At 54.0% G+C, this 25,095-nt stretch overlaps 1 protein-coding gene across 1 annotated transcript in view; it reads left to right on the top strand.

Moving 5' to 3' along the window:
* Positions 1–25,095, top strand: part of NOTCH1 (notch receptor 1) — a 77,749-nt gene that overhangs the window by 38,118 nt on the left and 14,536 nt on the right. Inside the window, exons 3-20 of the mRNA XM_067541825.1 lie at positions 1,411–1,673; positions 2,472–2,810; positions 8,519–8,641; positions 9,100–9,333; positions 9,887–10,042; positions 10,239–10,424; positions 11,458–11,571; positions 13,331–13,444; positions 15,981–16,214; positions 16,646–16,756; positions 18,282–18,474; positions 19,120–19,265; positions 19,697–19,810; positions 21,279–21,398; positions 21,923–22,075; positions 23,119–23,347; positions 24,493–24,694; positions 24,920–25,073. Coding sequence (XP_067397926.1) covers positions 1,411–1,673; positions 2,472–2,810; positions 8,519–8,641; positions 9,100–9,333; positions 9,887–10,042; positions 10,239–10,424; positions 11,458–11,571; positions 13,331–13,444; positions 15,981–16,214; positions 16,646–16,756; positions 18,282–18,474; positions 19,120–19,265; positions 19,697–19,810; positions 21,279–21,398; positions 21,923–22,075; positions 23,119–23,347; positions 24,493–24,694; positions 24,920–25,073 — 3,185 coding nt within the window. The remainder of the gene's footprint in view (positions 1–1,410; positions 1,674–2,471; positions 2,811–8,518; positions 8,642–9,099; positions 9,334–9,886; positions 10,043–10,238; positions 10,425–11,457; positions 11,572–13,330; positions 13,445–15,980; positions 16,215–16,645; positions 16,757–18,281; positions 18,475–19,119; positions 19,266–19,696; positions 19,811–21,278; positions 21,399–21,922; positions 22,076–23,118; positions 23,348–24,492; positions 24,695–24,919; positions 25,074–25,095) is intronic.

Here is a 25,095-nt window from a genome sequence, read left to right as displayed (position 1 = left end):
GTGGGCTGCAGGGAGTGTTTTTCTTTCTCTCCTTAGCAGCAGGTCGCAGGGGTCATCAAAAGTGCCCGGTAAAGGATGGGGAAGGGGAGAAGGCAAAACAGATGCTGTAAATGAAACCACATGTGCAAAAACTGTGCTAAGATAAAGCAGCCCAGTGCTGTGAACCAAGCACTAAAGTCTGTCTCAGGCATTAGGATGGAAAATGCCCATTCAAGCTCGGAGCAGAGGAGCTGTATGCTCAGAGTTAGTCTAGCCATTTTACAACACATCTGAGTGGGAAGTGAGCTCTTCTCCTTCTGATGTTAGCACAGACCTAACTTCTCTCTTTCTTTTCCTCTGCACGATCCACGTAGCTGTCTTGTACTGTGTGTATTTAACCCCCTACTGCCTGCACTGAGCTGCCAAACCAGGGAGCTGCTCTTTGCCGCCTGTGTTTGTATTTTGTTTTTAATGATCACTGTGCATCTCAGTTGGAGACTAAACCAGCATGTTCTCATTGGCGTAACGGTCGCACACAAGGCAAATATTTCTTCTCGGAACCATTATAATGACAATTGATAAACATGTATATTCCTGTAGTACCTAAAGGCCTCAATCACGATCACTGCCCCATTGTGCTAGGTGCTGTACAAACATGTGATTACCTAGTCCCTGCCGTGAGGCACCTACAATCCAAGGCTGCAATCCGATCTGCACAGGTGGACCTCACACAAGTCGGCCAGTCTCTTGACGGATGCAGGGGGTTCACCTGCATGGATCCGATTGCAGGAACAGGGTTAGGAGCTATCTGATCTGCCCAGTGGTTTTGTGCTGCGCTGTCTGTGTTTGTTATGGCCGTGAAATTCTGGTAGGAGGCTGCACTGGGGAGAAGGAAGAACATCCTAGAGATGAAGAAAAATGTCTCCGTTTATTTTTCCCTGCTATCAGAGCTGGCACTGCAGCTCCAGTAGGAACTAGTTTAGTGCCAATGCTCTTGTGTGAGTGGTAATATCTAGCACACACCACGTAAGGCTCTCACAGCACTTCCTGAACACGGATTAAACCTCATGATCCCCCCCTCCCATGTGGGAGGTGTGGGACCAAGTTGCTCTTTTGGTGCTAAAAGTTTGGCCCCATCCCCTTGTATCGCAGCCTGGTTGCTACCAGGGAATAAGCCACCGAGGGCCGTGTGTTTCCAGAGTCCATCTGCAGAGATTGACATGTTGTTTGTTGCATTGTTCTGTATGCAGCTGGTCCATGTGAGCGCTCACATCTTGCCTTTGCAGCTAAGAATTTAGGTGCACAAGAGAAATGGGCCAAATCAAACCCTTTCCCCTATCCTGGCCGGCCCTCTGCAGGGACCGCTTGATCTTGGGAACAGTGAGGGGGTCTGGTTGACTCTGACGGGTGGCTTTTTTTGATTGTGCCCAGATGCAACAGTGCCTACGTCGGCGACCGGTGTCAGCTGCCCAATCCCTGCCTCAGCTCCCCGTGCAAGAATGCCGGGACCTGCCACCCGGTCGTCCGTGGCAATGCTGTGGACTACACCTGTTCCTGCCGCCTGGGCTTCACAGACAGGCTGTGCCTGACGCCCGAGGACAATGTTTGCCTCAACAACCCCTGCCGCAATGGAGGGACCTGCGACCTGCTCACGCTGACCGAGTACAAGTGTCGGTGCCCTCCGGGATGGTCAGGTAGGGCCAGCACACATACCTTCCTAGGGGTGCCCCGAGAGACACTGGGGGGATTATAACGGAGTTCAGAAAAGAACTAGCTACATTCCTGGAGGATAGGTCAATCAATGGCTTTTAGCCAGGATGGGCAGGGATTGCTGTTTGCCAGAGACTGGGAACGGCCAGTGGGATAGGTCACTTGATGATTCCCTGCTCTGTTCATTTCCTCTGAAGCACCTGGCATTGGCCACTGTCGGAAGACAGGATCCTGGGCTAGATGGACCCTTGGTCTGAACCCGTGTGGCCGTTCTTATGTTCTTACGATTATTTTAATGCCCTGCATAGAGCAGAGAGTCCCCAAAGCCAGGACTCTCCCTGGAAATCCAGGTGGTGAGACATTGGCAATGCCCACTCCCCATCCAATCTTCTAAGAGGGCTCACTGCAGCCAGTCAGGGGCAGGAGAGGTCTGTGCAGAGCAACACAGGGTGCTTCTTTCTGCCCCCAGGCAGGAAGGTGTTGCTTTCCTCATGGGGGATGGGGAGACCAGGTCTCCTGCATGGCAGTGCTTTCCAGTGACCAATGTGGAAATGAGTCGAAAAGGGAGGGAGGGCTTAGAAACCAGCCAGGAAACTCCTTCGCTCCCTGCACCTCTGTGTAGACTCAACGCCAGGGCAGATTCTTGGGCGAGGAGCACAGTTCAGCCGGCAGAATGCCAGAGCGGGGACAGGCTTTCTCAGCACAGGAACCCACAAGGGGGCATTTGTTTCCCCCTGGTGAGCTGCAGTCTCCATCCCCAACCGTCTTTGTTTGCTCCCCAGGTAAGACCTGCCAGCAGGCAGATCCCTGTGCCTCTAATCCTTGTGCCAACGGAGGGCAGTGTGTTCCTTTTGAAGCCCATTATGTCTGCAAGTGCACAGCGGGCTTCCACGGGGCCAACTGCAAGCAGGACGTGAATGAGTGCAACATCAGTCCTCCCATCTGCAAGAACGGCGGGAGCTGCACCAACGAAATCGGGACCTACCAGTGTTCCTGCAAGCCAGCATACACGGGCCAGAACTGTGAGCACCTCTACGTGCCTTGCAACCCCTCGCCCTGCCAGAACGGGGGCACTTGCCGTCAAACCGGCGACACCACCTACGACTGCACGTGTCTTCCAGGTACGGCCTGCCTTTCTCACTCTCTTTGAGCCTGTTGATCCTGGGAGATCAGGGATCATTTCCCTGCTCTGCTACAGACTCCCTGTGTGACCTGGGGCAAGTCACTCGTGGTACGTCCACACTGCAATCGGAACAGCACCTGAAGGTGTAATGGAGCTCGCTTTGATTGAGTTAGCAGAGTCACTGCTAAGTGTGTACCGTGGTCCTGGGTGGGCTGGCCCATGCCAATGCGGCTACACCGCTATTTTTAGCAAGCTAGCTCAATCCAGGCTAGCTCAGGTATGTCTACACATGCTGCAGTTGCACTTCCCAACTGCTGTGTAGACATACCGTTAGTCTCGCTGTGCCTCAGTTTCCCCTGTGTAATTCTGGAATAAAAGCACTTCTTTACTGCGCAGGGGTGCTGTGGAGATAAGTATAGTATAAGATTGTGAGATGCTCAGCTACTACGTTGGCGAGGGCCATATAAACATCTTAGATCAGTAGAGTTGCCTTTCATTTTGAAGGACAGATTATCATCCTATTGTCCCTGAACTACTGAGATGCAGAAAGTTCAGCAAATTCAAAACCTTTCCTAGTAAATACAGCTAAATCTACCTTGAGCGACCACTCTAGGGACCGAGAACAGCTCTAGCGAAGGTGGAGCAGAATTGTTCTCCGTAAAGGTGGGCGCGTACTTTGTGTCAGTCTGTAAAGACAGGAGATCTCATCGGAGAGCTTAATCTCCATTGGGAAATCGACTGACATAGCTGTTCTAGAATAGCTATTCTGGTAGAAGTCCCCGTGCGGAGACTCTTACTCTGGCCTAAGTGTGCCTTCTTCTGACTTTGCTTAATCCACTTCCAAAGCAGAACAATTATTCCGGAATAGCTGGTTTTGGTAAATTTCCAAGCGGAGACAAGCCCCCATAGGAGAGGCCTTTTGGCCAGAGTCCAAAAAGGGAGCTCTGCCCCCCCTTCCTCTCTGCTGTCCCTGCTGGGCAAACCAAGGGGCAGCACAGCTCAGTTCTTGAAGGAGGGCTGGAATAAATGCTGTGAAATGGGGAGAAAGCAGGAGAGGAGAGAGAGGAGGAGGGGAGGAGCTGCCCTCTGTCTTTAAATTCATCCCTGTGCAGAGGAGGGTTAAGCCAGTGAGGACGTAAGTGGAGGTCAGGCGCAGGGCGAATTCCTCACTGGCCAGAGAGAGGAACCCAGGTCTCTGAACTCCGGGAGACCTTTCAGTTCCTCCGTGTCACGAAGGTTTTCACCGCAGCGTGCTGGGGTCAGAGCTGCTGGAGGGAAACCGGTTGAGTTGCGCTCACCGGCGCGAGACAGCTCCCCGGCTTCCGCGGTGGCGAGGTGCTGGCGGCCAGACAGAATGAAATTTACAAACTTCCTGCCTGTCAGCAACCTGCCCCCCGAGAAGGAGCTGCGGTTGGGCCGGGCCCTTCGCCAAGCAGGCCAAACGGCGGGAGAGCTTCGTTTACAGGAGCTTTAGTCTGGTTTCTCACCCAAACCGGCCTCCCCCACCTGTCCACGGCAGACGCAGCAAGAGGAAGCATCTGCCCACCCGCCCTCCGTTGGAAGGACGCTATCGGCCGTGTTAAGCTGCCTGGAAAATCTCTGTGGTGGAGGGGGGCTATAGGATTTTTTAATCTCCTCTTTTCACAGATAAACCATGATAAGGTAGATACTTTGAGTATGAAGATGGCCTAGTGGTTAGCGTGGAGGACTTGTTTCTCTTCCCAGCCCCCTGGGGGAGTGACACTTAGTGGTTAGAGCAGGGAGTGCAGCATCAAGACCTGGGTTCTATCCCCATCTCTTGCCGCGGACTTGCTTTTGTGGCCTTCTGTGCCTCAGCTTCCTTCTCTGTAAAATGGGGATTATGATATTTGTATAGAAACATGGGAATTACCAGACTGGCTCAGACCCAAGGTCCATCTAATCCAGAGTCCTGTCTCTGACAGTGACCAGCGCCAGATGCTTCAGAGAAAGGGGTAAGAACCCCTCAGAAGGCAGATGTGGAATAATCTGCCCTGGGCATAGATCTCATCCTGATCTCTAATAGTTACATGAGTTAAGGCATGGAGCATGAAGTTCAATATCACTTCCGAAATGTGCTACTTCCCTGCCCAACTTCCCCGGGCTGCTTTGAGGCCCCTTTCATTGGTGTTTGTCAAACAAGAGATCACCGAAAATGACAGAGCTATAGATGAGCCATCTATGGGACTTAGAAAAGTAGAACTTTCTCCTGGGCCAGACCAGTGACTGCACCTACGAAGCTGAGAGCTGTGAGCTCCTGCAAAGGCGTTTTGATAGGCATTGCCTGCTGGAGTCAGGAACGCCCACTGAAAGTTAGCAGCGAACTGGTGGCCGCTTGCAAGCGTGGCCGTTTTAGCTCCGTAAGGGTTGTTGTGATGGAGAAGGCAGCACTCCAAATGAGGGGAGAGGGCTTGTGGCACAATGAAATGCACCGCTGGCCTGACCCTTTCGAAACTGGAAAGGAAGTCTAGCTCTGACTAGCCAACTTCCTGCAAGAAACCAGCTTCCGCGAAATGTGTCCTCTCCAAGAGAGAATCTCTGCTGCAAGGGGGATGGGTGAGGAAACCATTAGCTCTTTGACACCCAGCTGTGACTGGAGGGAACTGCTTCGTAGGCATTTGAGTGCGCCCTTTATTGGTTTGCCTCCCACTGAGTCGAAGGGCCAAATATTAACATGCAAAATAACCTTGAAGCTACTGACTGCTCTGATAACTTCTCTGTTTGCGGCTGATTCTGCCAGGTGCCACGCTCCATTGAGAGCATTCAGCCCTCTCAGGGATCAGGCCATCTGAGGCATGCGTCTTGTGAAGCAAACACTGTATCAGATGATTCTGGCAGAGGTATAAAAGATCGAGGGCCATTTCTCATGATAAGACACTCATTGATGTACCGATATTCAGCAGCGTTTAAAACAATACCCCCCTTTTAATTTAAAAAGAGTCTGGCTGTTCAGAGTATTTTACAGCCATGCTAATCTAATCTGTTTTATCACGCCATTGCCCGTAGTACCTAACCCTGAATTTAAAGTAATTGCAGCATTAGTTACTCATTTGAATGGTTCAAAATGAGTAGATCCTAGTATCTAGAACGTTACAAGTTACTGCCCTCCATGCCCAGATCCGCAGTTTAAAAGCCAGGAATGAGTCAACATTATCTGCTTTGGGCTTCTACCAGCAATCATAAATAACTGTTGATTGCTTTTCATTCAATATGGGACTGAGGTTTGTGGGAGGAGAACAAGGCAGTTATTTAGAGAGAGGCTGCCCACATGGTTGGGACGCAGGTACTTGTGGCTTCTAATCCTGGCTCTGACCTGCCGAGGACAAGTCACTGAAAGTCTCTCTGTTTGTTTATCTGTAAAATAGGCGGAGTGTTACTAAATCTATCTCTGGTGTCGGGTGAAGGGTCTGCTTTTCTACTGGTGCTGCGAGCACCTGCACCTCCAGCTGCAGGCACTCAGCACCCTGGAAAATCTGGCCCTTTAAAAGTGCTATCATTATGTAAAAGACTAAGGGTTTGTCTGGCACCCACAGCTCGCCCATGCCAGCTGACTCGGGTGCAGGTTGCAGGGCGGTTTCATTGCAGTGTAGACTTCTGGACGGAGGCTCAAGGACCCTGCGAGGTGGGAGGGTCCCAGAGATCCGCAGTGTAGACCTCCCGTAAGTGATGGAAATAAAACCAAAGCCTTGGGTGCTGGAGGTCTGGATCGTCTTTGTTACACAATATTATCCAGAATATTTTGGGGACAGCCGAAATGTTTGGATGAGCTGGAGAGGCAGGGCTCATGTGAGGGGATGTACAGGGCTGTGTTTACCTGGGGCTATGCTGTGCATACTCCTCACTAATGCTTCAGGGTCCCCGTCCTGTGATTTTTTTTTTGCCAGCATCACAGCCTGTTCTCCACTCGTGCTGCCCCCAGAGTGAGAGGTGTTTCAGGATATATGGTCTCTATAGAGAAGCCAACTGGACACAGTTATTTCAGTAGTTTCGGTAGTCAGTTGTGTGGCTGGTCTCAAGTAGTTGCTGACTAGGTGAGCACAGAGCTAAACAGGCAGCTGGGCTGGGACTTGGCAGGTTTGTTTTTGGAAAGTCCGTTCCTGGCGTTGTAAAAATTAGGCAAGATCTGATTACACCTGCAGCATAGCCTTCACCCAGCCATGGCTTCCGGCAAGCCCAGATCTCCAGCATGTTCTGTTTGACAGGCTGGCCAAGCTGCGGGGGAGAGGCCAGTCTGTACTGCAGTGTTTACAGTAAACACATCACTTAACCCTGTGACAAGGACAAGCGACAGTTTAAAATGTTAAAGGGGGGCGGGGGGAGCTTGACAGATCTGCTGATGAGATCCTGGCCTCTTTGTGTTTGTTCCGCACACCTCGGGGAGCTGGAGAGGCCAAAAGCTGTCCAGTTGCCCTGCGTGTCCTGCTACGGGATGAAGATAATTAAAAAAAGGCCCGGGCTGGCCTGACTGCAGCGAAGAGTGCTGGGATTTCTGTAGCACTGGAAGCCTTGAGTCATTTGCAAGCGTGTTAGTGGTGAAGAATTTTCCCAGGGAGAAATACTGGCCATTAGCCTCTTTAAACAGGCTATTAAAATGCAGTGATTCAGAGCCCAATCCTGCAGGCCCTTTTGTGAGTGATCCTCGTTCACATGGGCGTGCTGTGAAGTCAGCAGGCTGCACTCATGAGTAAGGGGTGTGCAAAGTTATTCCCTGGGAAGGATCCAGGTCCTTAATCAGAGGTGCCAGGGCTCTGCCACTGCGGCTGGACAAGCCAGCGGGAGTTGCGAGGGCTCCGTGCCTCTGAAAAACAGGCCCTGTCCCTCCAAGTGGGAGGAACCTGGCTGCTGCTTCCAAGATTCCTGCAGTCCCAGGACGAGAAGTCTTCATTCGAATAAATCTGCCGCTCAGAACTAAGTCTGCGGAGGGGAATGGAGGTGAAACTGGGCGGTTTTCTTCAAAGCCAGGGGAGAAAAGCTGTGACAAGCAGCCGGCACATGCGGCTGGGCTTGCCGTGCAGCTCGGAATGAAAAGATTTCTTGCCAGTTACAAGTCAGATGTGGGGGGGGACTGATCACAAACCAAAAGTGATGAGGCTTTCCAGTGAGCGACCTTCCCGATCAGCGCTGCTTTAGGGGGCAGAGTCACACCTGGCTTGGCAGGGAAGCACATTGTACAAACTGCAATAAACAAAGCCCAGGTGGGTACTGAAGCTTGATTGAAAATCAGGGATGGAAAAGGAAAAAAAAAAAAAAAGGTTGACCTGATTCGGATCTCGCCCCAGAGTAATGCCATTAAATTAGTCTTGGGCAATAAAGGTTGCAGGAGTGGGCCCAGAGTGTCGCGCTGACAGCTGTGTATCCCAGAGCTGAAGCAAGCTGTGGCTGGTTGCCGTATGTACACAGGGGAAGGGGGAACGGGGCGTGAGAGAGAGAGGAGGGCATTTCGTTCAGCTGGGAGCAGAGGTGGAGCCAGACACCCCCGGTCTTTGGCACGGTTTACGCTTGGAGCCGAGCGTTGGATGGAGGCGGCTGGTGCATATCTCAGCACCTGCGCCCTGCTGCAGATAGCCAAGCCTGTTCCTGTAGTGTGGGAGGGCAAGCTCCAAAGATCGCTCTGTGGTGTTCTGGAGGGCCAGGTCGTTTACACCCATTGCTGAAAACAGTGTAGAGCCAGATGTTTCCTTTCCCCAGGCTTCACTGGCCAGAACTGCGAGGACAACATTGATGACTGTCCGGGGAACAACTGCAAGAATGGAGGCACCTGCGTGGATGGAGTTAACACCTACAACTGCCAGTGCCTTCCTGAGTGGACAGGTAAAGCTGAGACTGGCGTGAGTGTGCATACCGAAGGCTGGGGGGGGTCTGGGTGTGTGAGCTTAACACGCATATCCTACAGTCGAAGACAGACCATGCTGCAAATGAAGCAAATAACAGAGCTATCGTTGACTGAATTGGGAGCTGGATCGGGGCAGCTGTTACCGCTGGGGCACAGCTTGCTGCATGCCGTAATGAGCACTGGTCCAGTCCATTGGGACAGATCTTTGGACTATCCAGTCCAGTATCCTGCCTCTAGCAATGCTTCCAAGGAAGATGAAAAATTCCTACATTGCACCTAGCTCCCTGTGCAGGGCTGTCCATGTTGTGGGGCAGGGGCAGGAGATTCCTTCCTGACCGCTGTGGAGAGACCAGCTCATGCTGTGGAGAATGAGAGTTGTTCCCTCACTGCAGTATCCTAAACTTCACCATCTGCATTTCCTTCCTCCCCACTGCAGGCCAGTACTGCACTGAAGATGTCGATGAGTGCCAGCTTATGCCGAATGCCTGCCAGAATGGAGGGACGTGCCACAACAACCACGGTGGCTACAACTGCGTCTGTGTCAATGGCTGGACCGGCGAGGACTGCAGCGAAAATATTGATGACTGCGCCATGGCTGCCTGCTTCCAAGGGGCTACCTGCCACGACCGGGTCGCCTCTTTCTACTGCGAGTGCCCACATGGCCGCACAGGTGGGGGCTTGCAGGTTTCGAGCGATAACACGGGGAAGGGGGAAATGTGTGTAGCCAGATTAAAATCCAGTTGCACCTTCAGGGGACTAAACCCTGCCCTGACAGGGGAGTGGCATGATCTATTCACTCTCTCTTCTATAATCCTTGGGCCACGTTGATCTCTGGCGTAACAGCACTGGTGTCAGTGGAATTACACCAAGGGGAAATGTAGCCTTTTGCCCTCAACCAGGATAAAGAGTGGATCGGTCATTGGACTGGGAGGCTGGAGACCTGGGCTCTGTTCCCGGCTCTTCCATTGGCCTGCTTTGACTTTGGGCAGGCCGTTTCCCCTCACTGCCTTTGTTTCCCCGTCTTTACTCCCTTTCTGCCACCTGTCTATTTCGATTGGGAGCGCTTTGGTTCAGGGACTGTCTCTGACATTGTGTCGGTACAGTGCCCGGCACAATGGAGCTCTGCTCTCAGCTGGGGTCTTTAGGCACTCCCATCAGACAAACGTCAGAGACTTGCATCCCTAGCTCTGCCCTGAGAGGTATGTGTGTTCTTTGCTCAACAGGGTTGCTGTGTCACCTGGACGATGCTTGCATCAGTAACCCCTGCAACGAAGGCTCTAACTGCGACACCAACCCTGTCAACGGCAAAGCCATCTGCACCTGCCCTTCGGGGTACACAGGGCCAGCCTGTAACCAAGATATAGACGAGTGCTCTCTAGGTAAATGCAGCGGCTGCTGACGTTGGGATTTGTTTCCAAGGAAATGTTTGGGGGATCGGGTCTGAGCTGAGGTTTAAAAATATATAAGTAGGGTGGGGAGGTTGGGTAATGTACCGAGACGCCCTGCCGTCCAGACATGGGGGTTGTTAGCAGAGGCCATCTAGATGGTTTTGTCAATGGCACTTGTAATTTTTAGGAGCCAATCCTTGTGAGCATGCTGGGAAATGCATCAACACCCAAGGGTCCTTTCAGTGCCAGTGTCTCCAGGGCTATTCTGGCCCCCGCTGTGAGATCGATGTCAATGAATGCCTCTCCAATCCCTGCCAGAACGACGCCACCTGCCTGGATCAGATTGGTGAATTCCAGTGTATCTGCATGCCAGGTGGGTAGAAGGGCTGTCACTTCTCTCTCTCTCAGACCCTGATCCTGATCTGTGCAGGCAGGGTCCTGGGCCCTGCGGAGAGCATGGCTCACTTCAAGAGGACACCATGGGCACCCGGGTCCATCCACGCCGATCTGATGGCAGGATTGGGACCACTGCTTAGCAGTGAGCCATGTACTTTGCACTGAAGTGTCAGTATTTGTAAACTCACCCTCAGGGTTTGAAACCTTCTAGGAACAGTGACGGGGAGGGTCCTTGGGCAGGGGAAATGCTGCCCTGGAGCATTTGAAAACCCTACAGCTGGAAGTCCCATAACTCACTCTGAGAGCCTTCGAAGGCCCAGCCCTGCTCCCCCTGAGGTCAGCAAATTGAGCCCAAAGGGCCTGATCCAAAGGCCATTTTCAATCTGTGGAAAGACCCCCTCTCCCCCTGCCCCCGGTGGCATCAATGGGCTTTGGATCAGAGCTCTGATTTGCAGGGAAGGTCTGTGCAGGTGGAGAGGGTAGGTGGATTTGTCAGCAAATGACGCTTAGAGGAAAAATCCACTGCAGGGTTTGTTTTTTCTTTCATTCAATTTCCCCGTAAAGACACTGTGACAATAGGAATATTGGGGGTAGGTGGGGAGATGGAAACCAACGAGGGCGTTGAGTGCATAGAGAACGCAGGACCGGGCCTTTTTTAGACAATGCCTCTTACAAACATAGGACTTATCAGACAGAGGTCTGTATCTGTCTCCAGCGGTGGGCAGCCCCAACTGCTCCAGGGGAAGGTGCAAGTACTCCCATAGTGGAGACTTACGGAATAACTTGCCCAGAGAGAAACTTTCCTGATGATCAGCTGCAGCTTGGCTTATGCCCTGCAGCACTGCTGGCCGCTGTCCCGTGTTCCCCACACACGGCAGGCTACATCCAGGCCTGGCATAACTTGGTTGGCTTAGAGGCAGTTACACGAGGCCCGGCACAGGCCGGTGACGCTCAGCATGTGGGTCTTTTGCTGCAAACTCTGAGAGGCACTTTGGATCTCTCCCTCGCAGGTTACGAGGGCGTTTACTGTGAAATCAACACGGACGAGTGTGCCAGCAGCCCCTGCCTGCACAACGGGAACTGCATCGATAAGATCAACGAGTTCCACTGCGAGTGCCCCACAGGTACGGGGCGATCGATAGCATCGCCTTCAGCATAAGCCTTTGTAGTGGAAACAAAGTTGAAATTAATCCACCACCCAGAGGCAACGCTGGGCCAATGGATTTCAACCCAGCGGAGCAGGGCAGATCTCTGGAGCTCAGGGAAATAACTCTCCTTTCGTTTGAAGCCTCTTCGCTTTGGCAGGCTGGATTTGAGGCTGGAAACTCAAATGTGAGCACCAGGCACATTCAGGGAAGCGGGGAGGGAGCGACAGCAGGTTTTCTTCCCTAGACCCACTAAGTGTGGGGGAAAGCTGTCTGGGACCCTCTCTCCCTCCCAGGAATCCCCATAGTGGCCCCAAAGACCCAGCCTGGAGGAATTCTGGCAGATGATTTCAGTGAGCCCCGCAAGGCAGCGAGTGAAAGGCACGGCTCTGTAACACAGTGGCTGGTGTACGTGCCCCACTGCCCTCTGTTGGCTGGAATAAGAGCTGCCCTACTGTGTGTCATGGGCCCCATATTGTGAAGAGATTCTCCTTTAGCTTTAGAGATGGGGGGTGGGTGGGTAGGGCATGTGCCTCTGGGCAGGAGCGGGGGGGTGAGGCATCCCTGCATGGAGCTCTCAAAGGGCAACAGTGTGCAGCGTGGTGACAGTCACAAAGGCCTGAGTCTCCACAGAAGAGCAGGTGTAGATCGGCCTCTCCCCACTGCAGTCTGTGGAGCGCCACTGATTTATCCCAGCAGAGCCTCTGGCCTTTTTTTGCCGTGAGGCCCAATCTGCCGGAGGAAATAAGGGGCACAAAGGCTCCCTTCACACCACTCCCAGCTCCTTCCTCCTTTGGAGCCATATGCTGAAAGGGGCTGAGCACCCACGAATCCTTCCCTGGGAGCGCAGCACTTCTCAGGATCGGGGCCTTGCAGGTGGGAAGATGTCCCGCAGCCCCCAGGCGTTCAATGGGAGAGCCCTTCCAGCCAAGCTGGGCCTGCCCAGCCCAGCCAGCAGGAGAGAGGAACGCGGATGAACAAAACCCAGCTTCTGCATTTGAAAAGGCCTCAGCATGGGGAGGAGGGGCCGCGGGGCAGAGGGGCCAGGCTGGCGGGTTTGAATGAGGTGTCAAAGTCACGGGGTAGAGCGGAGAATGGGGAGCCGCTTAATCTGTGAAAGGAGGTTTTGAAGTTCAGAGCCGGTGCTGCTCTAGAGATGTAAATAAGATGTGCTCAATGCTGGGTCTCAGCCTCCCGTCCAGTCGTCTCCATGGAAACCCCCAGCCCGGCCTGGAAAATGTCAGCTCCGGGAGAGGGGCGAGGGTTCCTCCCCTCGTGTGTGGGGCTGAGAGATATTAGGGTTGTAAGGACATGAGCCGGAGGGGGCAAACCACCGGTGCGAATCCAGCTAGCAGATTCCACGTCTATTTGCCATGGCCGAGCCCCAGGGCTGTCCGTCTTGGGCTCTGCCTGCCCTGCCGGCGCTAGGAGCTGCTGTCCCAAACTTGCTGGGGGTAAGCGCACCTGCAGCAGGGCGAGTGGGTGGGGGACAGCAAGTTCATCCGGGGTGCGTCTGGACTGTGGGAGGGCTTTCGGGGTGAAGCCAGAGGTTCTTTGTTCTGCTCCGCCGTCCTGTCCTGCCCAGCCTAGCACCCTCAGCCCCGTTATTCCCGTTCTCTTGGAAGCCGGTCCGTTCCGAGCCAGTCCCTGAAATGCTTCCCAAGGAGCCGGTGCTCGTCCCGGCGCCGGCCCTGCCGGGACGGTGCAAAATGAGCTTTCTCTGCTTGTTCTCTTCCAGGCTTTAACGGGCACCTGTGTCAATACGACGTCGACGAGTGCGCCAGCACGCCGTGCAAGAACGGGGCGAAGTGCATCGACGGCCCCAACACCTACAGCTGCGAGTGCACAGAAGGTGGGGAGGCCTTTCCCCGGCCAGCCGGAATAGGGCACGGGAGTGCGGTCTGGCAGCTAGAACAGGCCGAGGCGGGGGAGGCTGGGAATTGGGACTCCTGGGTCCCCTTCCTGCCTCTGCCAGGGATTCGCTGATTGATCCTGGATAAGTCACCCTTTGCCTCCGCAAAATGCTGACGCTTTAATTGGGGCCCGATCCTGCTTGCAGTGCGGAGTTACGTCCCTGAATGCCGTGGCAGCAGGATCGAGTTCTGGAAACTTGTTCAGGGCTTTGAGATGCTCAGTCAAAAGGTCCCATGGAAGGGCAGCCTCTAGAAATAATGGGCCGGATTCCTGGCGTCAATGGCTATCGGAACTGATTTAGTGGTGTGTTTAAACTATAAGATCTTTGGGGAAGGGACTTTCTCTCGCTGTGTCTCTGTGCCGCACCCGGCAAGACGGGGCCCTGATCTCGGTCAGGGCAAGGACTGTCTCTCGCTGTGTCTCTGTACAGCGCTCGGCATGACGGGGCCCTGATCTCGGTCAGGGCAGGGACTGTCTCTCACTCTGTCTGTGTGCCGCACCTGGCACAACGGGGCCCTGATCTCAGTCAGGGTCTCTAAGAGCTGCCGTTAAACCAATAACAAACCCTACTTCTAATCCCACCTGTCTGGGCCTTCTTGTTTGGGGCCTGTCCCCTCCCCTTGTCTCTGCTCCCGGCCTCCGCAGCGAGCGCTAGCGAGACAGAGGAGGAAGGAGGGAAATAAAGCCGCCTCCATCCTCCAAACAAGGTGGAAGGCTCTGTGGGCTCGATGAGTGAAACCTAAGGACTGACTGGCCCAGGCGGCGACATGCGCCCCAGTGGCAAACAGTGGCTCTTTTGTGGAGCAGCTCCCGCCAGAAATCTTCCAGCTGAATGGCCTCTAATTAATGTACCGCCGGTGCCAAGTCCCGATGAAAAGCGGCCGTGTGGGTTTCGTGGAGGATAGTCAAAAGCTGCACTTTGTCCTCCGCGCCCCCGCGCCCCACTTCTGGGAGCGGAGCGGAGCCGGAGAATGGCGGCTGGCGAGAGCGCCGCTACCTCCAGGGGTGTGCGCACCCCTCGTCCCCCCCTCGGATTCCATGACAAACGCCCGGAGAGGCCGGCCGGCGAGCGAGGGCCCGGCTCCTGCGCTGAGCCAGCTGAATGCTGAGCATTGTATAGGGCTGGGACAAAGCCCGGCTCTCCTGGCTCTGAAAGGCCCTTTAGTTTTAGTGCCGGGGAGGCGCTTTTGTTCCTGGCGCGCTGGCCACGTTCTCAGGCAAAGCCCCATTGACTCCTGCAGCCTGTGCCGGGGAGGGGGTGCTTATTAATTGGGAGGGAGGGGTAGCGGTTGCAAGGGGGATAGGGAGGGGCAGGCTCTCCGGACAGCACGGCTCTTGGGTCCCAGCCTCTTGGCAACTGCTTGCCTGGGGCCCAGTTCCCCCAGACCGGCCCTCCCTCCCAGTGAGAGCAAAGGGAGTGTGAAGTGCAGGGTCGGGCACTTTGGATCCTTGCTCTAGCAGAGATCAAGGAGCCGCTTTCAAACGGAAAGGCGGGCAGGGAGGATTGCCTAGTGGTTACAGCATTAGCCGGGGAGTCAGGAGACCCAGGTTCACTTTCCTGCTCTGCCACAGACTCGCTGAGTGACCGCTCCGTGCCTCAGTTTCCCTTCTGTCCAATGGGGATAACAGCACGGCCCTGCCGCCGAGGCATGCGGTGGGGCTGCAGGCAGTGATGTTTGTGAGGTGTGCAGACAGTGCAGTGGCAGGGGCCTGACAAGACAGAAACGCTGGGATCAGACAAGTGCCTGGGTAGATAAAAACACTTCGATTGCATTAAAGAGCAGCTCATGTCCTCAGTCCAGTTCATCCAGAGGCTGGATAAGACGGTGCCATCTCCCCCATCTGGCTATTTGCAAACCCATGGCTACCTCTGAGGAATGTTGTGCAACTCTGCAGCCTGCAATTCACCCCATCCCTTCGGCATGGCCTCTCCCTTTGGCCCTTAGACTGGACAAGTGTTACCTACATAGCTGCTGACATGACAGATCACGCAGGTTTGGACCTGCGGCTGTCCAGTGAAGCCCGCAACTGTAGGCACACGTGAGCGGCGCAGACTGGCTCTGTGGCACAGTGGCAATGCCTGGGCCGATCACTGTCGGGAATACCTTGCGCTCAGCCCATTTGACCCCAGGGGGGATAAGCCAGTGTGTAGTCGGTCTCTGCTGTGGTATCTCCAGAGGCTATGTCGATGGGGATTGGAGAGCGCACCATCTCGGCGCGTTCTGGTGGAAGTGGAGTGACCCTGAGGTGGTGTGCGGATGGCTGAAGGCAAAATGGGTAATCCTTAGGGCTTAGCCTCTGCATTTCTGTCCCCTCCCATTCCCCCTTGGTGCATAGGCATGGCCTGATCTGAAGGGATTCTGAGCACTGCAGCTTTCTGCCCCTCTCAGGATCAGGCCCTGCATTAGGAGGGGTGAGCCTATGATGCAAGGCCCCCACGCTTTGCTTGACCCGTGGCTTCTTCCCTGTGCCAGGGTTTGCTGGCGCTCATTGCGAAATCAACGTCAACGAATGCGACCCCGACCCGTGCCACTATGGGACCTGTCGGGACGGCATTGCTGCCTTCACCTGTCTCTGCCAGCCGGGCTACACGGGCCACCGCTGTGACATGAACATCAACGAGTGCCAGAGCCAGCCGTGCAAAAACGGAGGGACCTGCCAGGACAGGAACAATGCCTACAACTGCCTGTGCCTGAAAGGCACCACCGGTAAGGAGTCGTCGCCCATCTGAGGCTCCGTGTTAGAGGCGAGCGGGGCAGTCCAGGCTCCAGCAGGGCTCTGGCTATTTGTCCACGACAGGGCAGGGATGTCATCAGTCAGGGATGGACGTTTGGGTCATGGAAACCAAACCAGATGCCCCAGGATGTGGAGCTAATTAAAGCTCTTGCTTTGTCTCCAAATGCCTGGCTGATTAGGGAAAAGGCCTGTGGGTTTCCTATAGAGAGCGTAAGTTCTCCCAGCTCGACCATCTCTTTCAGAACGAACTCCTCACCTGGGGACGTGGGGGGAGTTTTCAAAGGAGGGCTTTTGTTCAGTGAGGAGAGAGCCTCGTTTCCCCATCCCCGACGCCAGTCTCTTCAAACTATATTTTGCCTCGTCAGTGTGGCTGTAAACGTCTAATCATGTTTGCCTCTTTAAGGACCTAACTGTGAAATCAACCTGGACGACTGTGCCAGCAACCCTTGTGATTATGGCAAGTGCCTGGACAAGATCAATGGCTATGAATGTACCTGTGAACCAGGATACACAGGTGAGAGCTGCTGTTTGTTGGCCACTGGAGAAAGGGCCGGGGGCTGGAATCACAGCTGCAGGATAGAGGCGGTGGGGGCTGGCTACAATCGTAGGGCCGGATTTTCCCACCCAGCTTTAATCAGGCCTTCTGACCTGCAAGCTCAGTCGGGGACTTAGACGTCTGAATGCCCTAAATCCCAAGCACAAACTTTGGCTGCAGAGCCAGTGGCTGGGCTCTGTGGCCTGCGGAGTCTCTTCCCTGCCCCTTTGAGGCTGGGTGCAAAGAGGAGGTAGCGGCAGAAGAGGTGATGAAATGATGGATTATTTGGACCTTGAGTCCCTCATCAGGGATTCAGGCCCCATTGCGCTAGGCGCCATGCACCCATATCATAAAAACGTCCCTGCCCAGAGCGCTGCCATCTATCCACGTGGGCAGGAGGCCTGTGTATGTAGGAGGACACGTTGATTTAGAGAATTTAAAATGATTTACCGTCACCGCGTGGAGCGAGGCGGGTGGCCTGCAGCTGGAGACTGATGTGGGCCACGATTCCGGAAGCGGCCAGAGATGCTGCAGGCCTTTGTTTCTGGGGGCCCAACTTGAGACGCCCCAGAGGGACCGGATTTTTACGAGGGCGGGTGCACGGCGTGTTCCGTGGCGCGGCCCCATCAGCGGGTCCCCAGTTGGGCCCCGCAGTCTCTGATCGACTTTGACGGCATAGCCTTCACTGCCAGCCTCCATCAGCCTGGTTCAGAGGGCTCCAGGCTTGGCCTCGCCCAGGTGCTAGCTGAATCAGAAGCTTGCCTTGGACGTTAGAGTAGACCCTGTCCCTGCCTCCTCACTGCACTAGTCCATGAAACACTCCCTAACAGAGGCTGCAGATCCTGCCGGCTTGGGCAGGTGACTTAGACCTGAGTCCAGAAATAGAGAGAGTCGAAAGCGGTTGATTTGGCTCCCGCGCCATCAAATCCCATGGGTATCGGGTTGCTGCCTCGTCTAACTGGTTTGTTTGATCGCCGCTGGAAAATGTGAACCTCCTTTGATCGGCACAGACCCGGCTGCTTTTCTGCTCACCTGCAGCGGGGGCAGTAGCCTTGCAGAGCCTCTCGGCCCTATGCCTGCTGGCAGGGGCTTTGAATAGGGCCTTTCTTTGCCAGGCCACCGGCAGGTAGGGTTACAGATCGCTCTCCTTCATTGTTTCCTCCTGCAGCCAAAGTACTGTCAGGGCTGGCCTCTCTCCCTACAGCTGTATTTAGTGAAGACGAGATGGCAAACCAGCCCCTGCTAAATCACTTTGCACCACGGAGGAGTTATACTGGTGGTCACCTGCCCAGCCGGGGCATGTACCTTTCGAACCAGCATCCCTTGGCGACTCTGTCCTACCATCCTTATGTCGGCTGGGTGTCCACTGCACAAAAAGTGGGAGTCTTGCCTCCCTCCCCCGAGACCCCTTTTATTATTGCTCCCCTCGTGAGTTGTCTGAGCGTTGCCAGGGTGCCTGGCCTGCTGCAAGGAGGTGACGCTTTTTGACTCTTCCCCTTCCCAGGGAGAATGTGCAACATCAACATTGACGAGTGTGCCGGCAACCCGTGCCACAATGGCGGCACCTGTCAGGACGGCATCAATGGCTTCACGTGCCTCTGCCCCGAGGGATACCATGACCCCATGTGCGTGCTGGAAGTGAATGAGTGTAACAGCAACCCCTGCATCCATGGGAAATGCGATGACGGGCTCAATGGGTAGGTTTTCAGGAAACCGACCGCATGCACCCACACAGCCCTGCTCAGGCATCTTCCAAATTCTAGCAGCACCCCTTGTTGTTTCAATTTTAGGCCCCAACACAGCTCTGCCAGTCCACCCAAATCTTGCACCGCAGCCCGCCTGCTATTCCAGAGCAGGGATCCCCCATACAGCTCAGTCAATGCCCCTCACTGCTGGGGTCCATGGCTAACTGCAGATGCAACCCCTGGCTTCTACTGAGCAAAGACTGAATTGCCATGGTGATTTGGGGGACTTGCAGAAATCCAGATTTGAACTTGGAGTTTCCAGCTGTGAAGAGCTGTAGTCTTCTGGCCCCTCCTCTCCTCTCCTCTGCCGTGTGCAAACAGAACGGATCAAAGCTGAGGTGTAGCATTTTACTTAATGCAGCTCGCTCGCAATTCTGGAATCCTGCAGTTTTAACAAGGAGCCTTCCACTCCTAAAACTCCACTTCTCTAGCTGCTAAATCAGCCAGGACTAGCACCGAGCTCTTTTCTCTGCTTCAATGCGATTGGGAACTTGCGCTTCAAATAAGTTGGGCTGGCTACAGAATAAGGGTTGATGGAAGGGGTGGGGCAACGAGTAAAATGAGACGTGTGCTTTGTATTTTTATTTCTTACAAAAGCTACAGGTGTGATTGTGACCCGGGCTGGAGTGGGACCAACTGTGACATCAACAACAACGAGTGTGAATCGAATCCTTGCATGAACGGGGGCACCTGCAAGGATATGACCAGCGGATATGTCTGCACCTGCCGTGAGGGATTCAGTGGTAAGGGCTGAACAGGGACAAAGTTGTCGCTCTTTCTTACAGCTGAGTGGCGGGAGCTTTGCTGCTGTGGATAGTTCTTGTGAATTTATTGTCAGCATCACAGTGCATGGAATGAAAATTACACAGCTGCAGGAAAGGTGGCGATTGAACCTGGGTCTTTCTGCACTAAATGTGTTGACCGCTGCAGCTCGAGCTAAAGTAGATGCTCCTTTAGCTGGTAACAGTAGTAAACTCTTAACCTCTTGTGTGGACCAGCTGCTAGTGGTAACCAGTGGGTTCTATGTGCTAGATGTGCATTATTGCCACATTCATTCCCTCCTTCTGTTTTTCTCTCTTGCTTTCCTATCACACCATTCCCCTTGTGCCAGAAGAAACCTCCATCATGGTCTGAACTGAGTTTGCTGATGTGTGTTTTGGTTCTTTTAACACAGGGCCCAACTGCCAGACCAATATCAACGAATGTGCTTCCAACCCTTGCCTGAATCAGGGGACCTGCATAGATGATGTAGCCGGCTACAAATGCAACTGTCTCTTGCCATACACAGGTAAGAAGGCAGCCTGTGCTGAAAGTCATACTGCAGCATAACTGCTGCATGGGTTTTGGGGGCCTGTATTCTTTCCCCAAGAGAGATTAGCCCTGAAAAGAGATTCATGGAGCAGCATAGCACTCTTCCTTATCGGGCAGAACCATACCGGTCCCTCTGCAGGAGAGTTTTGCTATTGACTTCAGCAGGAGCCAGGTTTACCTTATAATTCATAAAATACCAGTTTCTCTCCCTGGTCGTACACACACCATGAGCGGGCGTCAGTCAAAGAGGCAATGCTGACTTCCTTGGAGCTATGCCAGCTTACATGAATGAGTTGAGGATCTGGGACTGCCTACAGACACTGGGGGTTACCCTGGCAGTGTTAATAGAAATCACTGTGGAGATCACAATCCCTTCGCCTATTGTTTTGGCCCAGCCAAACCTTAGAAAAGGAAATGCCAAGGAGCTTTCGGAAGCAGCAGGGCAGGATTTTGGACTCATGCTTCATCCCTGCCCCTTTCCTATAAATACAGAAGTGAAGATGTGGTTTGTGGATGCTGGGATCCCGTTCTCCGCCTTGTCCAGTGCTGGGTTATTTTAAGAAAGCATGTTGTGGCTGCTCTGCTTTCAGTCCGGTCCCCCTTTCAGGGTCTGTTTTGTGAACCACTCTATTTACCCACTGACACTCTTTTTGGAAAAATATACTGCAGGTCGGGTGCATAATAGGTTGTGGATTCCATAGGGGGAGGAATTTCTGCTGACCTGATTCCTGTTTGCCAGTTTCCTGTTTCCTCTTGCACAAAATGGCAACATGTGCACAATTGTAGGAAGCCATGACTAGCTTCCTGTCTTCGCCAGTAGCCATGGAAACCGATGGGGGTGGGAGGAGAGTGGAAGGCTCTGGAAAATAGCAAAGGCCAACCTAGAAGATAACGGCTGACAAAGAAGATAACATTTTGGAGGGAATTTATCCCTTGGCCAGTGTGTAAACAGGAAAAAGACTGTTCAGGAGTGTTGAAAGCCTCCCCTCCCCCAAAAAAATTTGTGCTTTCCTTTCACATAAAGACTCGGTTTTGGATTGTCTCCATAGTTTTAACATTTAAAATCTGAAACATGGGAGCCCAGGCTGCCTCTGGACTGGAAACCGGGACCAAGTCAAGCCATTCAAAGACCCCCAAAGCAGACGGGACAACCCAGTCCTTTCTAATAACAGGCTCTCCTGGAAGGCCTCCAAGGGGCAGGTCATTGAGTGGGGAGTGCAGCTATACATAGGCATGTCGGCCTCTGTGAAATCTGTGAGAATTTTGAAATGACCCCGGAGAGTTGCAGAGGAAGCACGAGCTCCTTTGTGCTAGTCAAGCCCTGGAACAACTTGGGGAATGGGCTGGATGCAGCGGGCACGTTCCAGGCCTTGCCACCTTTTGTTTACTCGGGAGAGCAGGCTGCCATCAAGGCTTCAGCTGCGCGTATCGCTTTCTGCCCACAGGGGCTACGTGCGAGGACGTGCTGGCTCCATGCGCGGCCGGTCCGTGTAAGAATGGCGGCGAGTGCCGGGAGTCGGAGGACTACCAGAGCTTCTCCTGCGTGTGCCCCGCAGGCTGGCAAGGTATGGAAGGGATCATCTTCTGGTTCCGTGCCTAAACTGTCCCACGTAGCGCAGAGAAGATCAGAGCAAAGGTGGCCTAGCTGTTAGATGCAGGACACGCTCTGCAACTGACTCACTGCGCGACCGTGGTCAACTCGCTTCCCCTCTGGGTGCCACAGCCTCCACCTTCCCAATGGGAATAGTGCTACTAACCCACCGCAGGGGTGTCATGGAGTGTAACTTGTAAGTCCGTATAGCTCCGTTGACTTGTCCCTGGCCCATGCTTTGTAAAGGGCTTTCTGGTCTTTGGATGGGAAAAATGCAAAGGCATTGACAAGATCTGAGAAAATGAAGGTGACGTTTAGCACCTTTCCGGAGGAGCGGATCAAAGAGCAGTTGGCAGCTGCTTCCATGAGAATAAGCGTCAGCGCATAGTTATCTGCCCCCGTAGCTGCAGGACATGTCTGGTGCTAGAGGACACGGTTGTCGCAGTGTTTCTACCCGCCCGTTAAAGCGTTAAAGATTTTCCTCTGTTTATCTCCTAGGCCAAACCTGTGAGATTGACATCAATGAATGCGTGAAAAGCCCCTGTCGAAATGGCGCCATCTGCCAGAACACAAATGGGAGCTACCGCTGCAACTGCAAAGCGGGCTACAGCGGCCGTAACTGTGACACCGACATCGACGACTGCAAGCCAAGTAAGAGCCGGGGCCGAGCTGCTGCTCTGAGATTTGGGTGCTAAATCACAAGGGTATCCACAGCCGTCGAGTTCCCGTTCCCTCCGGGTCTGGAGCCAGGGACACCTTGTGCGGCGTGAAAGGCGCTGACTGTAGTGAATCCTGGCCACTCCAAGACAAGCAGCCTAACCGTGATCCGAAATAAGTGGAGGGTTCTCAGGAGGCAGAGACCTGCAGCGATGTATTCAGAACTCCTCCAAAGAACTTAAATTGTGCTGTATTGGTCAGGAACTAAATTTAGACTGGCAGAAAGGATTTCAGGGAGGGCAGTGCATGGTGTGGTGACAGGATGAGGACCACCAGCTGTTACCATGTGTAACTACAATGCAGAGTCATAGCATTTCAAGTGAGCTGCAGGGTTTTCATGGCTCGCCATTCACAGGATCTGCTATTAAGAAGCCTGCAACTGCAACCGCTTCTCCACAGTGGCATCTGGGATTCCCCTTTCCATAGGGTGGGAATTGCAGCGTTGTCCTTTTAATGCCAGGAATTGCACTTTGTGTGTTTTTAAAAGAACCCGAGCCATTGTCCAAAAGGAATTGGCGCTTTTGGACTGCATTCTCCTACGGGTGTCGTCATTTAGACCAGGGCAAAATGGGTGTGAATCAGCATGGCAGCATTTCACACCTACTCTGCCCTGCTGCAAATGACAATACAAGATGCAGGGACTGAAGTATTAGGCTCTTTGTGTGTTCATTACCAGCTCCTGCCTTGCCCCGGTTCAAGCCAGGGCTGCTTTGTTCAGCTGCCTTGATACTCCTGTGAGCAAATCTGCCTTTTGAGCCCCAGAATTGGAGATAGCTTCAGCTTGGGCTGGGCTCTTTTCGAGGCTGAACTGCCCCGTTTTCTCAGTGTGATCTGGCCGCTCGGAGGTGGCGGCACGATGGGATGATACCGTGTGAAAGCTGCCGGGCAGCCCGGCTCCCCTCCCCAGCCTTCACTGCTGGGCTGGGACGCGCACTGCTGTATCTTAATGCCTGCCCCGTGACTGCCTCTCCCTTCAGATCCCTGCCACAACGGCGGCTCCTGCTCGGATGGCATCGACGCCTTCTTCTGCGACTGCCTGGCAGGCTTCCGGGGGCCCAAATGCGAGGAGGACATCAACGAGTGCGCCAGCAACCCCTGCAAGAACGGGGCCAACTGCACAGACTGTGTCAACAGCTATACGTGCACCTGCCCCTCTGGTTTCAGTGGGATCCACTGTGAAAACAACACACCTGACTGCACAGAGAGGTAACCAGCAGGGGCGGGCACTATTGGGATGCTGATCTGGCTGACTCCAGGGGGCGTCAGTGGGGCCGGTAGTCACTGTAATCCCGAGTGTCCCAGGAGCCCCGTGGGGCTCGCTCCGTTGGCTGGACAACCATGGCATGGGGACGTGACCCTCATGAGGATGCTATGCTGGGGGGAGGCTTGTATTCTGACCCCCCAAGGGAAATCTCCTCTCCGCTCTGGATTCGCTTGAGGAGCCTGTTGTATTCACACTAATCTTGCCAAAGGGGGAATGAATGGTTAGTCCAGCTCCCGTTGGCTTCAGTAGGAAAGCCCCTCCTGACTTTAGTGGAGTCGGATCAGGTCCTGTAGGTCAGACCCTGAGGTCCTTGATGTACTCGGTCCCTACTCCCCCTGAAGCCAGTGGTCTAGCACCTGAGGGCCTTGAAGCTCTTTCTCAGGCAAAACTCCCATGTGCTTCAACTTGAGTTGGGGCGAAGGCACTGGGCTGGGACTCCGGAGATGTGCGTCCCATCCCTGCACGCTCATGGACTCCCCGGGACCTTAGGCAAGCTGCTTAGCGTCTCTGGGTTTCAGCTCTACAAGGGAGATGCTGGTCTATCCTTGCCCCCCCAGCGGGGCTGTGCGGCATGCTGTGTTAAAGGGTGTGAGGTGCTCAGATAGCACAGGGGATAGGGCTGTGTAAATGCCTTACGCAAAGTGGGGAAAGAAAGATTGGGCCCAACCCGGGTGTTTTACACTCCGGTGGTTAAAATGGCGGGTTTCCATTGCGAGTCCATAGATTTTTTTAAAACTCCAGGAACGCTCCTTGTGTTAGGGGCTGTCCTGTGACAGGTACAGCCCGTGGCCTGAGCTTTCTTTTGAGGTGGCTGGGCTGTTTAGCGGTTGAACAGGAGGACTAGATGTCTGGACTCCTGCGTTCTATTTCCAGTTCTGCCACTGTGCCGATATCTGATCTTGAGCCATGCACATAAGCTTCCCGCGCCTCTGTTTCCCCATCTCTGCGCTTACCTCCCACCCGGAAGGGTGTTGAGACTTAATCCGTTCATGTTTGTAAAAGGGCTTTGAGTGCCTTGGCGGGAGAATGCCATTACAATCGTCACTAGTATTTATCTGGAAGCAATGTCTGTTTTCCCGCCTTCCAGCTCCTGTTTTAATGGGGGAACCTGCGTGGATGGCATCAACACCTTCACCTGCGTGTGTCCACCTGGCTTCACGGGCAGCTACTGCGAGCATGACATCAACGAATGCGACTCCAAGCCGTGCTTGAACGGGGGCACCTGCCAGGACAGTTACGGGACCTACAAGTGCACCTGCCCACAGGGCTACACCGGCCTCAACTGTCAGGTAAAGAACAATCAGCCCATTAGTCACCAGGCCAGATCTCTGCAAGGCAGCAGAGAATTGTCAGTTTACACCAGCTGACGGAGCTGACCCTGGGACCTCTGCAAGGTCGTTGCAGCTCAGCGCCCCAGATGGCAGAGGTCTCATCTCTCCCCCACTTGCTCACGTCAGACATGATCCTTTCCATTTCCAAGCGGAGTCTGAACGTCCTCCTCCTTCTCTCCCCAGAATCTGGTGCGCTGGTGCGACTCCTCTCCCTGCAAAAATGGAGGCAAGTGCTGGCAGACCAACAACTTGTACCGCTGCGAGTGCAACAGCGGGTGGACGGGCCTCTACTGCGACGTCCCCAGCGTGTCCTGTGACGTGGCTGCCAAGCAGCAAGGTAACGTCTGCCCTCGCTGCTT

This window comes from Emydura macquarii, unplaced genomic scaffold (assembly GCF_026122565.2).
Source record: "Emydura macquarii macquarii isolate MOO-44397 ecotype Brisbane River unplaced genomic scaffold, CSIRO-AGI_Emac_v2 contig_691, whole genome shotgun sequence".
In the NCBI taxonomy this organism is placed as follows: domain Eukaryota; kingdom Metazoa; phylum Chordata; order Testudines; family Chelidae; genus Emydura; species Emydura macquarii.
The sequence above is the reverse complement of the archived record's forward strand: the minus strand, read 5'-3'. Positions and strand labels throughout refer to the sequence as shown.